The sequence below is a fragment of the Nilaparvata lugens genome, chromosome 8 (assembly GCF_014356525.2).
Source record: "Nilaparvata lugens isolate BPH chromosome 8, ASM1435652v1, whole genome shotgun sequence".
NCBI classification, from domain to species: domain Eukaryota; kingdom Metazoa; phylum Arthropoda; class Insecta; order Hemiptera; family Delphacidae; genus Nilaparvata; species Nilaparvata lugens.
This window is the reverse complement of record NC_052511.1, coordinates 28,316,177-28,329,632: the sequence shown is the minus strand read 5'-3', so window position 1 is coordinate 28,329,632 and position 13,456 is coordinate 28,316,177. Positions and strand designations below refer to the sequence as shown.

Sequence of the window (13,456 nt, the reverse complement as noted above, 5' to 3'; positions counted from 1 at the left end):
ATATGAGAGGAGAGTACATATACTTACACTCATCTGTATTATTATCAAAGGTAGCAGCATTCTCATTCAAAAATGTAACACTCTTAATGATTATTTCTGTCTAAATTCTTTTGAATAGGGAGAAAGAAACCAAGTATGAAGTGAAAAGGAAAAGTACTTTGAACTATGTGTACAAGGCTGGCTGCAAGAACACGAGGTCAATGATGGACTGCTTTGAACCTCGTCTCGAATACACAAATGAAATTGTTCCAGTGGTATGTCAATCATCATTCACGAGTTGTTGTCAAAAGTATCATTTAAATCCTATTATTAAGTTTAACTCTTCTGTACCATGATCAATAACGTGAAGTAAAAAGAAAAACATTATTGGATAGCCTAGAAATACACTTGAATCTAAAAATAATACATCAAACTCATTTTGAACTTTTTATACGGTATAACAGTATAATTTTTGAAATTGAATCTTGATTTCAGCAGATGCAATTTCCAGAATAGTTTCTATTGATTGACACCAAAGTAGAATAAATTGGCGTCATACAAGTCCCTCAATAAGTACCTGGATGAATTTATATTGAATTATTGCTTTCTATTTCATTTCTAAGAATCATAAGCTTGCTATATTTATCATTCTTATGCTATACAAATCCAATTACAGCTTCAAATTTTGATCCGTTCGTAGGCTATTGGATTCTTTTTAAACTTATCAATTCAATGAGAATCTCTTAATCAGACTATTCTCCAAATATTTGCAGTTGGAAATTTTCTTTATGGTGAGAAAGTATAAGATTCACAATCAATGTCTCGTTTTTAAGTGTTTATTGCATTGACAAGATTTTTTTTCAGGAGCATTTTGTCAGAGTAAGAACCCCGTTCTGCTGTGAGGGATACACACAAGTTGCGAGTCGAAATTCAACATCAGAAGAGGAATCAAGTTATATAAGTAGATCATGGCCTGATGGTGACATTTATTGCAAGCCTGTTTGCAATCCTCCCTGCATCAATGGACACTGTGCCGCTCCTAATACATGCAAATGCCCCAAACGTGAGTAACTGATTATACTGTATATGTACATCCAGCTTTGATAATTTAGAAATCTTGCATTGGTATAACATTTTTCATATGGAGGCAAAAATTCTCTAATTAGCAAAGCTAGATTAAAAATCAATTACAACATAATATGCTATATACTTTGAATAAAATTAGTTGAGACTTGAGTTTTCAGTCGACCAAATATTGACATTTAAAGATTTCGTTAAATTGTGTCTTTTCATGCAAGTATATTGTGACGAACTAGGCTATATTCAGTTAAATCGAATATTACCAAATTCATCATTGTGATGACATGAACAGTATCAAGACAGTTAGAATTTCAACAAAATATTCAGTAGATAAAATGTTACAACGCTTCATCTGCTAATATCAGCAGTGTAGTCAAATTGAATATATTCAGTCACATGTACTCAAGGTAGATTGATAAAAGCTATAACAATAGACTTGGTGAAGGTACATGGACTTGCATGAGAAGAGCGAAATTTCACACAATGTGGCAGCACTATACGAGAAACTGGGTATCAAGAGACAAAATGTGAATCAATTATTTTTTCCCCCCACCTACTGTCTAAATTACAAACTTTACTCCCTGGAACATAATAGTAAAGTGTCACTTTTTTCTCTCGAGACTAAATAACAGAAAAACTCCCAAGGGACTAAAAGTAACTTCATTAGAATAACATGGGAAGCATCTCCATTTTAAAAGCTTACATTGGAGCTAAGGTAGAAGGTCAGAGCTCAGATGAGAAACCATGTAGAGTTAAGCCATTGAGCCAAATGAACTCAATACCGTACCTCAACCAGAAATTTGTATAAATTATTATGAAATGGGTATATATATATATATATATATATATATATATATATATATATATATATATATAGCACATAACAGAAGACACTTTAAAGTTTGTAATATAAATTAAAACAGGAGACACAAGACATAAATAGAATTGAAAACTTACATTAGAAACGGAAATTTTCGGAAACTGAGTTTCCTTCCTCAACCGAGCAGTGAGTGGGTAGCCTAGTTTGAAAGCGTTTGGTTTCAATCTATATATAAAGCGTTTAGTTTCAATCTATATAATATAAAGCGTTTGGTTTCAATCTATTGTCACGTTATTTCTTTCAATAACGGGTTGCCCTGCTTGGCTGCAGTCGATAGAGCATGAGTAACAAAATATATAACCCTGGTTGTGGTTCTTAGAATATAAATTATACCAAATTCTTACTGGCTCGCCCAGGAGCTCCCGCAATTCTCTGCTCTTGCCGGTTACTGACGTCGGCTGCTCCCACAGTTCACTATTTCTGTGACTGATTTGTCGAAATCTGCAAGTATAGATGCGAGAACTTGCACTGCTACAACTTAATACTATAAGTTTGAGACTCTTCTGGTCGAATTTAATGATATCGAACAATTTATATAAACCTCTGGAATGTATTATTTTCCAAAGATTTGACTATCAAGGCTGTATATCGCTGTCTTAACCAACTTATTCGGTAAAGAATAAAGTCAGATGGTAATCTTATTAATATTTCAATACTGGCAACTAGATAAATAAAAATGAGATTGGTCATGCATGGAAGTAGGGAAACAAATAAAGGATACACCATAAAAAGTTATATACGTATATCACACAAAAAATCAACAAATAAATAAATATAGATATGTATAGAGCAACAAGCAAAAACAATAAAAATAAGAACAAATTATATATCAAAAAGAAAGTATCACAGATTAGCTCACTAGTTTTTTAGCACAAAACGTTACCATGTGCTTTTAGAATCATTAATCATATGCATTTATTTTATGCAGCTCAGATATCGACTTGCTGCTGCTTGTTGACAAAAATCTCAAATATATCTTCTTTCCAAATTAATAAAAAAATAATCAATTGATAAATCACAAATCTCATATATATATATATGGGCTAAAGGTTCGGCCTCTGATGGAAATTAGATAGATTAATTTATCCCGTGAACATGAGCTTCATTTATATCTTTATAATTTTCTAATAAATCAATGATTGAGTGAGCATATTTATATCACAACATTAAATTTAAATATTTCTTTCATCTGTGTATCCTTAGATATGTAAATCTGATATAGTTCTTAATTAATAGAATACGTTTTGGTACTTTTTAAGACTTGCGCAAGTTTTATATCAATTTCAATATTTATACAACCTTTCGACGAGCTAGCTTTTTATATTTTTATTTCACTCGAAGCACTAAGGGCGCCCTAAATTCATATATTTCGATAATTTTCACTCACGTGCTGAAATTCACAAGATGATGGTGGCGATCCAAATTTCCTGTCGTCCTGGATTTTCTGGTGGCTGAAGTCATCTTCTCCAAGGGAATAAATAAATATCTAAATGACTTATGCTTTAATACAGCATCACTAAGTCTTATAAAAAATTAATTAATGAATTTAACTTTAAATCTTTCAAACATACAATTTATCGAAAGGGACTTGTGCTCTATAAAATTTGGTGGCGTTCCATGGTGGCATCTGGCAAGCAAGTGGGCTCTGATCTACCCCTATTCTCTAAGATCATACTTCCATCTTCCGAATTTGCATACATTTAAATATTCAGTTACTACACCATTATAAAAATCAAATAGTCCGTGCCAATCTGCTAGGTTATTACCTATATCTTAGGTATTACATAATTACTCGGATTACATCCGATACATGAACTGAGTAGTGATAACTTATAAATTCTTATCATTTATATAAATATCTATGGTTAAATTTGAATTGGCTCGTTATTGCCGCCCATCAACTACTGCAATTTGATTGGTTCATCCAAAATTCACAAATGTATCCATGCGCCTACTGAATATACATACTTCCTCAATATTTTTATTTATTTTATGTGTTTTGTACATGCTCATTACATATAATAAATTTTTATAAACTTTTTAAGTTGTTTTTCCATTTACAATAAGTTGCCATGTGGGCTACCAAATCCTCTAGTTGAATGCTATTTGTTTACAACAAAACATAACCTTGGTTTGCCAAGGTGTCTGGCTAGATTTCAAATTACATGGCTCGATCGATTATTAGGTTGCCGACCAGTAAGTATTATAGCCTAACCTCAAAATTCCAATATTTTATATAATATAATAAATAGCAAATAAAATTCTTTTCTATTTGGCTGTTCTAATTGTAGCCAGGATACCCATTATTATCTAAACTTTCACTTGTTGCTATCACACCCGGCGATAATAGAGCAGCTGTTGCTCGAGACCTATAAAATCTGTTCATTTAACGATTTTTCTTGCTTATCAAATTTAATTTATTACACTATATATAAAGCGTTTGGTTTCAAACTGTAGGCTACTCACTCACTGCTCGGTTGAGGAAGGAAACTCAGTTTCCGAAAATTTCTGTTTCTAATGTAAGTTTCTAAGTGTTTTCAATCTATTTATGTCTTGTGTCTCCTGTTTTAATTTATATATATTATATATATATATATTTATATAAATATTTCATTTCATTTTAAATACCAGCCAATGGCTATTTTTCATAAGCAAATCAAATCGAATTTGGAGTCAGTCATTATTGTTGAAGTTCTTCATTATACAACTTTTGCCGACAAATAGCACTGTCGGCAGTGAACTCTGCCAAGTTCTGTCAACCGCCAGATCAGAACTGTTTACTTTGTAGACTATATTGTGACTAACCTGTGACTTATGTTTCAAAAAATTTTTTATTTGCAGTTTTTATAAATTTTGGAGGAGGAAAAATGTTGTGTACATCATCAGTGGAAAATACTTCTTCTCCCTCAGTGAAATTGTTGCCCTCGGCTTCGTCTTGGACATCAAACTTCCACCTCAGGGAGAAAAAGCTGTATTTTCACTCTAAATATCCAAATAACTATTATCTGGAATCAATACCCATTTTTTATTGAAATATACATTTTTGAATATTTATATCAAAGTCGGTTGTAAGAAGTAGTACAGCAGTCCTGGAGAGTGTAGACTATAACTATCGTATTGGTTGACCTCATTATTATTACAAAAGAAATTGCTTTTATAATTACCTTTTTAGCTTTCTACTAACCAGTATTGCCCAGCTAAATTGTTTGATGAGCTGACATAGAATAGCTTTTTTGATGAAATAATACAAAACAAACTTTTAGACTAGATTGCAATAACATTTTGATGGAAAACCTACAAAACAATATAACTTAACACAGTAAACTTGATTCTTGATATAAACTACACATACATATTCAACACACAAAAAATATATTTATTAGTAGACCACAAATAAGAGAGTAGCTGTTATGAGAGTATAGACTATGTGTTTTTTTAATAACCAATAATCTACAGAAAACTACTGAGGATTTTTCTCCAGTTGATTTTCTACTTCATTTTTTGCTAGTAGATTATACTTTGCTCTTAATTGAATGTCTTGTATTGTTTGCAGAAATGGTCCTCATGGAAGATAACAGAACATGTGAAGTGCCCGAATGTAAGCCAGATTGTGTGAATGCTGACTGTGTTGGTCACAACAAATGCAAATGCCATCGATTGTATGTTAAAGACCCATCAGAAGTGAACTTTTGTGTGCCCCACTGCTCAGTGCCCTGCAAAAACAACAGCTACTGCTATATGCCCAACGAATGTCGATGCATGAATGGACACAGGCGTAATCCAATCTCTGAAAAATGTGAACCAATTTGTCAACTGAACTGTGTTAATGGTTACTGTAGTACAGCAAAAGAGTGCACTTGTTTTGAAGGGTTTACAAAAGTGGTGGGAAGTAATAACAAGTGTGAACCCAAGTGTGAGAATTGTAAGAATGGTGTGTGCACAGCTCCCGGTGTTTGCAAGTGTAACGATTTGTATAAATACAATGAAAAGACAAAAAATTGTGAAGCAGAATGTCCTTCAGATTGTACCCAAGGCTGTGACATACCCATGCAGTGCAAAGGGTGTAAAGAGGGTTATACAAGGACGGAAGGTAGTTTGGATTGCCGTCCACAATGCAAGGGTTGCCAAAATGGTGTGTGCTCAGCTCCCGGTGTTTGCAAGTGTAACCATTTGTATGAATACAACGAAACTACAAAGAATTGTACACCAAAATGCCTTAAAGGATGTACCCGTGGTTGTGATACACCTATGACATGTAAAGAATGTGGAGAAGGATATAAAATTAAAAATGGTAGTCTTGAATGCGAGCCTGAATGTAAGGGATGTAACAACGGTGTATGCACAGCTCCTGATGTTTGCAAGTGTAACAATTTGTATGAATACAATGAAACAACAGAGAATTGTACACCAAAATGTATAGAAGGCTGTACCCGTGGTTGTGATACACCCATGACATGTAAAAAATGTGAGGAAGGATATAAAATTAAAAATGGTAGTCTTGAATGCGAGCCTGAATGTAAGGGATGTAACAACGGTGTATGCACAGCTCCCGGTGTTTGTAAATGTAATGATCTCTACAAATACAATGGAACAACCAACAATTGTACTCCTGAGTGCCCTGAAGACTGTTCAGCTGGTTGTGATTCGCCGATGCAGTGCAATGCATGTGGAGAAGGATACAAGAGGATCGTTGGTGGCCCAAATTGTGAACCAGAATGCAAGGGGTGTGGAAATGGAGAATGTATGGCGCCAGGAGTGTGCTTATGTAAAGAAGGCTATGCTCGTGACTTGGATGACACAGAATGTGTTCCCAAGTGTGATCCCGTTTGTAGAAATGGCGTTTGCTCAGCTCCAAAAACATGCACTTGTTTCAAAGGTTATCACATGGTGAATGAAAGTGTCTGTGAAAGTGATACAGCATCGTGCAGTAAATCTGTTGAGGACAAAATTAAACTGACACACAATGATAGCTGTGTAGATTTACATGAACCTCTCCAACTGTACACTGATTACTGTTCATCACAGTTTACCAATTCATCATGCTCTGATGAATTATTGTGTTCCACTCCAGAGACAGAAACTCATCCAATTTGCAGTATGCATTACATGTGTGAATTTGTTGAGGTCCCTATGCTACACAGTCACTCAGTACAACTGCAATGTCGGTGGAGGAATCGAAAAATGCTTGACAAAAACACAACAATCGAATTTGATTCCAGTGCCAACAGTACAACGGCTGTGAGAGGTTCCAACGCTAACATGCAAGATGATTATCTACCGCTTCACTTCTTCAGATCAGACTTTCATCTAAAGCCTTGCCTGTTATGTTTATGTCCAGTCAATGAAACAAGGTAGAGTATTAGGATACAGGAATTCTCCAATTATTCATCTCGATGAATGGCTTGAATGTACCTAATAAAATATTGGCCACATGATCTAATTTTTATAACATTTATAGGATTACTATAAATGAATGAATAATTTTTTTTACTGTGGATGGAACGCCATAAATATGCCTCAAAATACAAAGTTATTCACATCTCTACTTTTAAAGTATGATTCAAATTCACAAGAGTGGAAGGATCCGTTCTGTATTTGTTCACTTATCAAAATCTGAAATAGTCTTTATACTAACTTCAGATGCTGGAACTTCTCTATAATAATTTTAGTACTTGATCAAAGATGAAATACTAATTATCTGTGACGTTCTAACACAAAATATGTGTAGAGTTCTACTACTGTATCCTTAATCAAATATAGTAGAGTTCTATTTCATTAGAATAATCTATGAAATACCACTCTCTCAAAAAAGTGCTGTTGAATGAAAGTTTTGAAACTATGTAACCATGACCCGCTAATAAATTGATAATCATAACTAAATGTTTAGAATGATGTTGACTGATTAAAAGCGACTTTTGAAGAGCCCTGCTCTAAGAGTGGCTGGTAATGACGGCGAATCATGGACTGTTGTAACTGAGTAATATAGGTAGGCTTGCCCAATTTTCATCTCCTCCCATATCAGACCAATTTGTATATCAATAATATTAATTTGTTGATTATCAACTAATCAAGAAAATCAGCTTTATTTAAGAAAATCGTCGAACCTTTATTAATTAGAAAATTTTATATTTCAGGAGTTTCTGCTCGAATGAATCATATGCGTTCAGACTATGTGCTTGTGGCTCGTCGGAGATGGCTGTTATTATAGAAGGTATCTTAATCATCCTACATTTTTTCCAAATCCGTTAAAAACTGTAATGTATGAAAATTGTTGAGAGACGACAGTTCAGCTTACCATTATGAGAGAGAATGGTCTCTAAATCGTTGTTGTAAAAAATACCTTCTAGGAATATTAATTGCCAATATCTATAGGAACTCATATGATAATATAATTTGAAATTATATTCCATATTACTTAATTTTCGCTCTATTTCTATTATAATCAATGTATATATCACAAACGCAAATCAAATGTTTAAGATTTTACATTTTAGAAGGTATAATTACTCATTTTACAAATAATGCATTTTTGATAAAATAATTTATTTGTATGTTCTATGGGATCAGTAAGTTACCAAACTCTTCTTTATTTTGAAACTATTGTCACTTTGGTGGTCGATCAAATTTCAAATTAATTTTCGACATGAATATTATTTACCAAATATGCATACCATGATATATGGTAGGCTATCTGCTGAAAAATATAATAAGACTCCTTTTCAAAAATTATTCTCTCTTATTCACTCTTAAAGAGTTTCTACTCATTATTCAGTTCAAAACTGAACATTGAAATTTATAAAAAAATCTCTGGAATTCAAATTCATCATTGTTGCAACAATCTACTGTAGAACATTTTTCTCACCCTCCCTTTTCATTTTTCTGATATATTTAATATTATTTTACATATTGAGAGATATTCTCTATCTCTCTATTGGATATTCTCGTCTTATAAACAATATTGACCTTGAATCGATTCAAAAAAATTGTGTAGACGGTAATGACATTCCTTACTGTAGCTCAGTTAAAAATTTAGGCATTATTATGGATAATACTCTTGACTGGTCAGAACAAGTGAACAAAAATTGCAAAAAGGTATTCTCAGCCATGCATGCATTGAAGAAAATGCACGATATCCTCCCTAGAAACATTAAATTATTATTGGTTCAATCTCTCATCTTCCCACATTTATTGTATTGTAATTCTGTTCTTAACGATATGCAAGTCACTCTGAATGATAAACTACAGCGTTGCCAAAATTATTGTCTACGTTTCGTCTACTCTCTCTAACGCCATGATCATATCACCCCAGCCCACATTGCTAGTTCAACATTAAAGCTTCCCGATCAAAGGCTTTTTCGAATACTCAAGCTTGTTAGAGATATCTTGAAATACGGTAATCCGAACTATTTTAAAGATGATTCCAAATTTGTCTCTGAAGATAGGAGGATAGATGCTTCACATACTAGAACCGGAGAAAGTACTTTAAGGATACTCAATCATCGAACTACTATTTTCACAAAATCCTTCTTAGTCAGTGCCTGTCGTGCATGGAATGCACTTCCTGTTTCTATCAGGTCTATCGAGAGCCGAGCGAGCTTCATCCTGACTTTAAAAAAAATCTTTTGGAACAAATGACTGAAACTGTCCGGCCCTAGAACGATCACATGACAACCATCCCTAACCCATTCCACCAATATAAACCTATAAACCTGTTATAGAACGAATTATATATATATATAATATATATATATATATATATATATTATATATATATATATATATATAGGGTGATTCATAATTTATTATGGTAAAATATTTTAATACATGATAGTAGAGTTAAAAATGAGAGAAAAAGTTCATATAAACATATATCCATAAACGCTTGCTTCTTTAGCGAGCTATACAGGGTGAAAGATTTCGCCCAAAATTCAGTTCCTCTGGTGAAATACACCGATGCTGAATTGTTTGGGGACTAGTTTTTGAAAAACTTATGCTGGATTCATATGGAAAAATATCTGAACAATCGAATAAAACTGGTCTGGAAGCTGTAGTGTGAGTAGTTTTTGAGAAAAAAGTTGAAATATGCAAAAAATCTAAGTAGAAAAACACAGACTTCTACGTTTGATGCCCAATAACTTTCTTCAATGACAAGTTAACAAATAATTTTTCGCAATAAAAATTGTAGAGAATTTAATTCTGAAAAGAATTATGTAAGATGTGTAAACTAAATTCAAAAAGAAGTTGAATAAAATGTATTCTTATGTAGTACATTACACCACAAAAATTTGCTGTTTTATGAGGAGAGAACTAATAACTCATAAGTTGTAGCTGATTGCAAATAAAATATTTGATTTTTCTATGAAAAGTTTTTTTTGTATATGAAAGTAGCATATCTAAATGACATTAAACTTATACCAAAAGACTAGTAGATTATGCCATTAAGCCTGGGAGGAAGCTCGAACAGAAGTAGATGATCTCCTATGATTCCTGCCCAAATGTTTACTGAAAACTGATGTTGTGGAAGATTAGGATTAATGGCATGAGGATTCTCAGCTGCCCAAATATGTTGGTTGTGGACGTTAACGATAGCTGTTCTTGTAGAGTGTGACTCGTCGGTAAATAAAACGGTTGTTAAAAAGTTTGGGTAAACAAGTTTTACTAAAAACCATCGGCAAATACCAGCATAGGGAATACAGTCTCGTGGCAATAGAGTATGAACTTTCTGGAGGTGGTATGGATGTAATTGTTGCTATTTTAGTATCCTCCAAATAATAGATTGATTGACATTAAACTGCACTGACAATTCTCTTGTGCTCTTCTCTGGATGTTCATAAATTTCATTAAGAACTTGTTCTTCTAACTGAACAGTTATAGTAGATCGGGGTCTGCCTGCATAAATGTGCTCTTTGGATATCAAAGAATCTGTCTCAGACAGACATTGATGAATAGTGGCAGAAAACCTTGAACTTGGACATACTCGGTTAGGAAAGTTCTCTTGATACAAACGTCTTGCTTCAGTACTATTACAGTAGTGTCCCATTCCATACATTAAATGCATGTCAGCTAATTCGGAGTTTGATTAATGTCTAAGATTACCTGCCATTTTTTAAAAAGTTAACACTTAACACAAAAGCAAAGTGGAATGGTTACAAATAACTGGTTAATAGATTGAACAAAAAACACAGCGCGGTTACAGTAGGCCTAACTTACAGTTTGTTTTTTGTTCAACAGTGAGCTAAAATATTTCTGAAAATAATTTTCAGCTGATAATTTCTTTTAAATATTTTCTCATTTAAAACATAATAAATCAGCTGTTTTTGAACAGCTGTTATTAAAATCCATGTTTTATTTGCAATCAGCTACAACCTATGAGTTATTAGTTCTCTCCTCATAAAACAGCAAAGATAATCAAGATAATTTGATTCCAAATTTGTCTCTGAAGATAGGAGGATAGATGCTTCACATACTAGAACCGGAGAAAGTACTTTAAGGATACCCAATCATCGAACTACTATTTTCACAAAATCCTTCTTAGTCAGTGCCTGTCGTGCATGGAATGCACTTCCTGTTTCTATCAGGTCTATCGAGAGCCGAGCGAGCTTCATCCTGACTTTAAAAAAACATCTTTTGGAACAAATGACTGAAACTGTCCGGCCCTAGAACGATCACATGACAACCATCCCTAACCCATTCCACCAATATAAACCTATAAACCTGTTATAGAACGAATTATATATATATATTATATATATATATATATATATATATATAATATATATATATATAATATATATATATATATATATATTATATATATATATATATATATATATATATATATATATATTATATATATATATATATATATTATATATATATATATATATTTATATAGGGTGATTCATAATTTATTATGGTAAAATATTTTAATACATGATAGTAGAGTTAAAAATGAGAGAAAAAGTTCATATAAACATATATCCATAAACGCTTGCTTCTTTAGCAAGCTATACAGGGTGAAAGATTTCGCCCAAAATTCAGTTCCTCTGGTGAAATACACCGATGCTGAATTGTTTGGGGACTAGTTTTTGAAAAACTTATGCTGGATTCATATGGAAAAATATCTGAACAATCGAATAAAACTGGTCTGGAAACTGTAGTGTGAGTAGTTTTTGAGAAAAAAGTTGAAATATGCAAAAAATCTAAGTAGAAAAACACTGACTTCTACGTTTGATGCCCAATAACTTTCTTCAATGACAAGTTAACAAATAATTTTTCGCAATAAAAATTGTAGAGAATTTAATTCTGAAAAGAATTATGTAAGATGTGTAAACTAAATTCAAAAATAAGTTGAATAAAATGTATTCTTATGTAGTACATTACACCACAAAAATTTGCTGTTTTATGAGGAGAGAACTAATAACTCATAAGTTGTAGCTGATTGCAAATAAAATATTTGATTTTTCTATGAAAAGTTTTTTTTGTATATGAAAGTAGCATATCTAAATGACATTAAACTTATACCAAAAGACTAGTAGATTATGCCATTAAGCCTGGGAGGAAGCTCGAACAGAAGTAGATGATCTCCTATGATTCCTGCCCAAATGTTTACTGAAAACTGATGTTGTGGAAGATTAGGATAATGGCATGAGGATTCTCAGCTGCCCAAATATGTTGGTTGTGGACGTTAACGATAGCTGTTCTTGTAGAGTGTGACTCGTCGGTAAATAAAACGGTTGTTAAAAAGTTTGGGTAAACAAGTTTTACTAAAAACCATCGGCAAATACCAGCATAGGGAATACAGTCTCATGGCAATAGAGTATGAACTTTCTGGAGGTGGTATGGATGTAATTGTTGCTATTTTAGTATCTTCCAAATAATAGATTGATTGACATTAAACTGCACTGACAATTCTCTTGTGCTCTTCTCTGGATGTTCATAAATTTCATTAAGAACTTGTTCTTCTAACTGAACAGTTATAGTAGATCGGGGTCTGCCTGCATAAATGTGCTCTTTGGATATCAAAGAATCTGTCTCAGACAGACATTGATGAATAGTGGCAGAAAACCTTGAACTTGGACATACTCGGTTAGGAAAGTTCTCTTGATACAAACGTCTTGCTTCAGTACTATTACAGTAGTGTCCCATTCCATACATTAAATGCATGTCAGCTAATTCGGAGTTTGATTGATGTCTAAGATTACCTGCCATTTTTTAAAAAGTTAACACTTAACACAAAAGCAAATGGAATGGTTACAAATAACTGGTTAATAGATTGAACAAAAAACACAGCGCGGTTACAGTAGGCCTAACTTACAGTTTGTTTTTTGTTCAACAGTGAGCTAAAATATTTCTGAAAATAATTTTCAGCTGATAATTTCTTTTAAATATTTTCTCATTTAAAACATAATAAATCAGCTGTTTTTGAACAGCTGTTATTAAAATCCATGTTTTATTTGCAATCAGCTACAACCTATGAGTTATTAGTTCTCTCCTCATAAAACAGCAAATTTTTGT

General features: G+C 32.8%; 1 protein-coding gene across 7 annotated transcripts in view; it reads left to right on the top strand.

The window, feature by feature from the left end:
* LOC111062469 (multiple epidermal growth factor-like domains protein 11) overlaps positions 1-13,456 on the top strand; it is a 68,085-nt gene that overhangs the window by 42,839 nt on the left and 11,790 nt on the right. For all 7 annotated transcript variants that reach the window (XM_039434434.1, XM_039434436.1, XM_039434441.1 and 4 more), the window contains 4 exons: positions 119-254; positions 844-1,042; positions 5,493-7,290; positions 8,074-8,150. In XM_039434434.1, the coding sequence (XP_039290368.1) occupies positions 119-254; positions 844-1,042; positions 5,493-7,290; positions 8,074-8,150 (2,210 nt within the window). The remainder of the gene's footprint in view (positions 1-118; positions 255-843; positions 1,043-5,492; positions 7,291-8,073; positions 8,151-13,456) is intronic.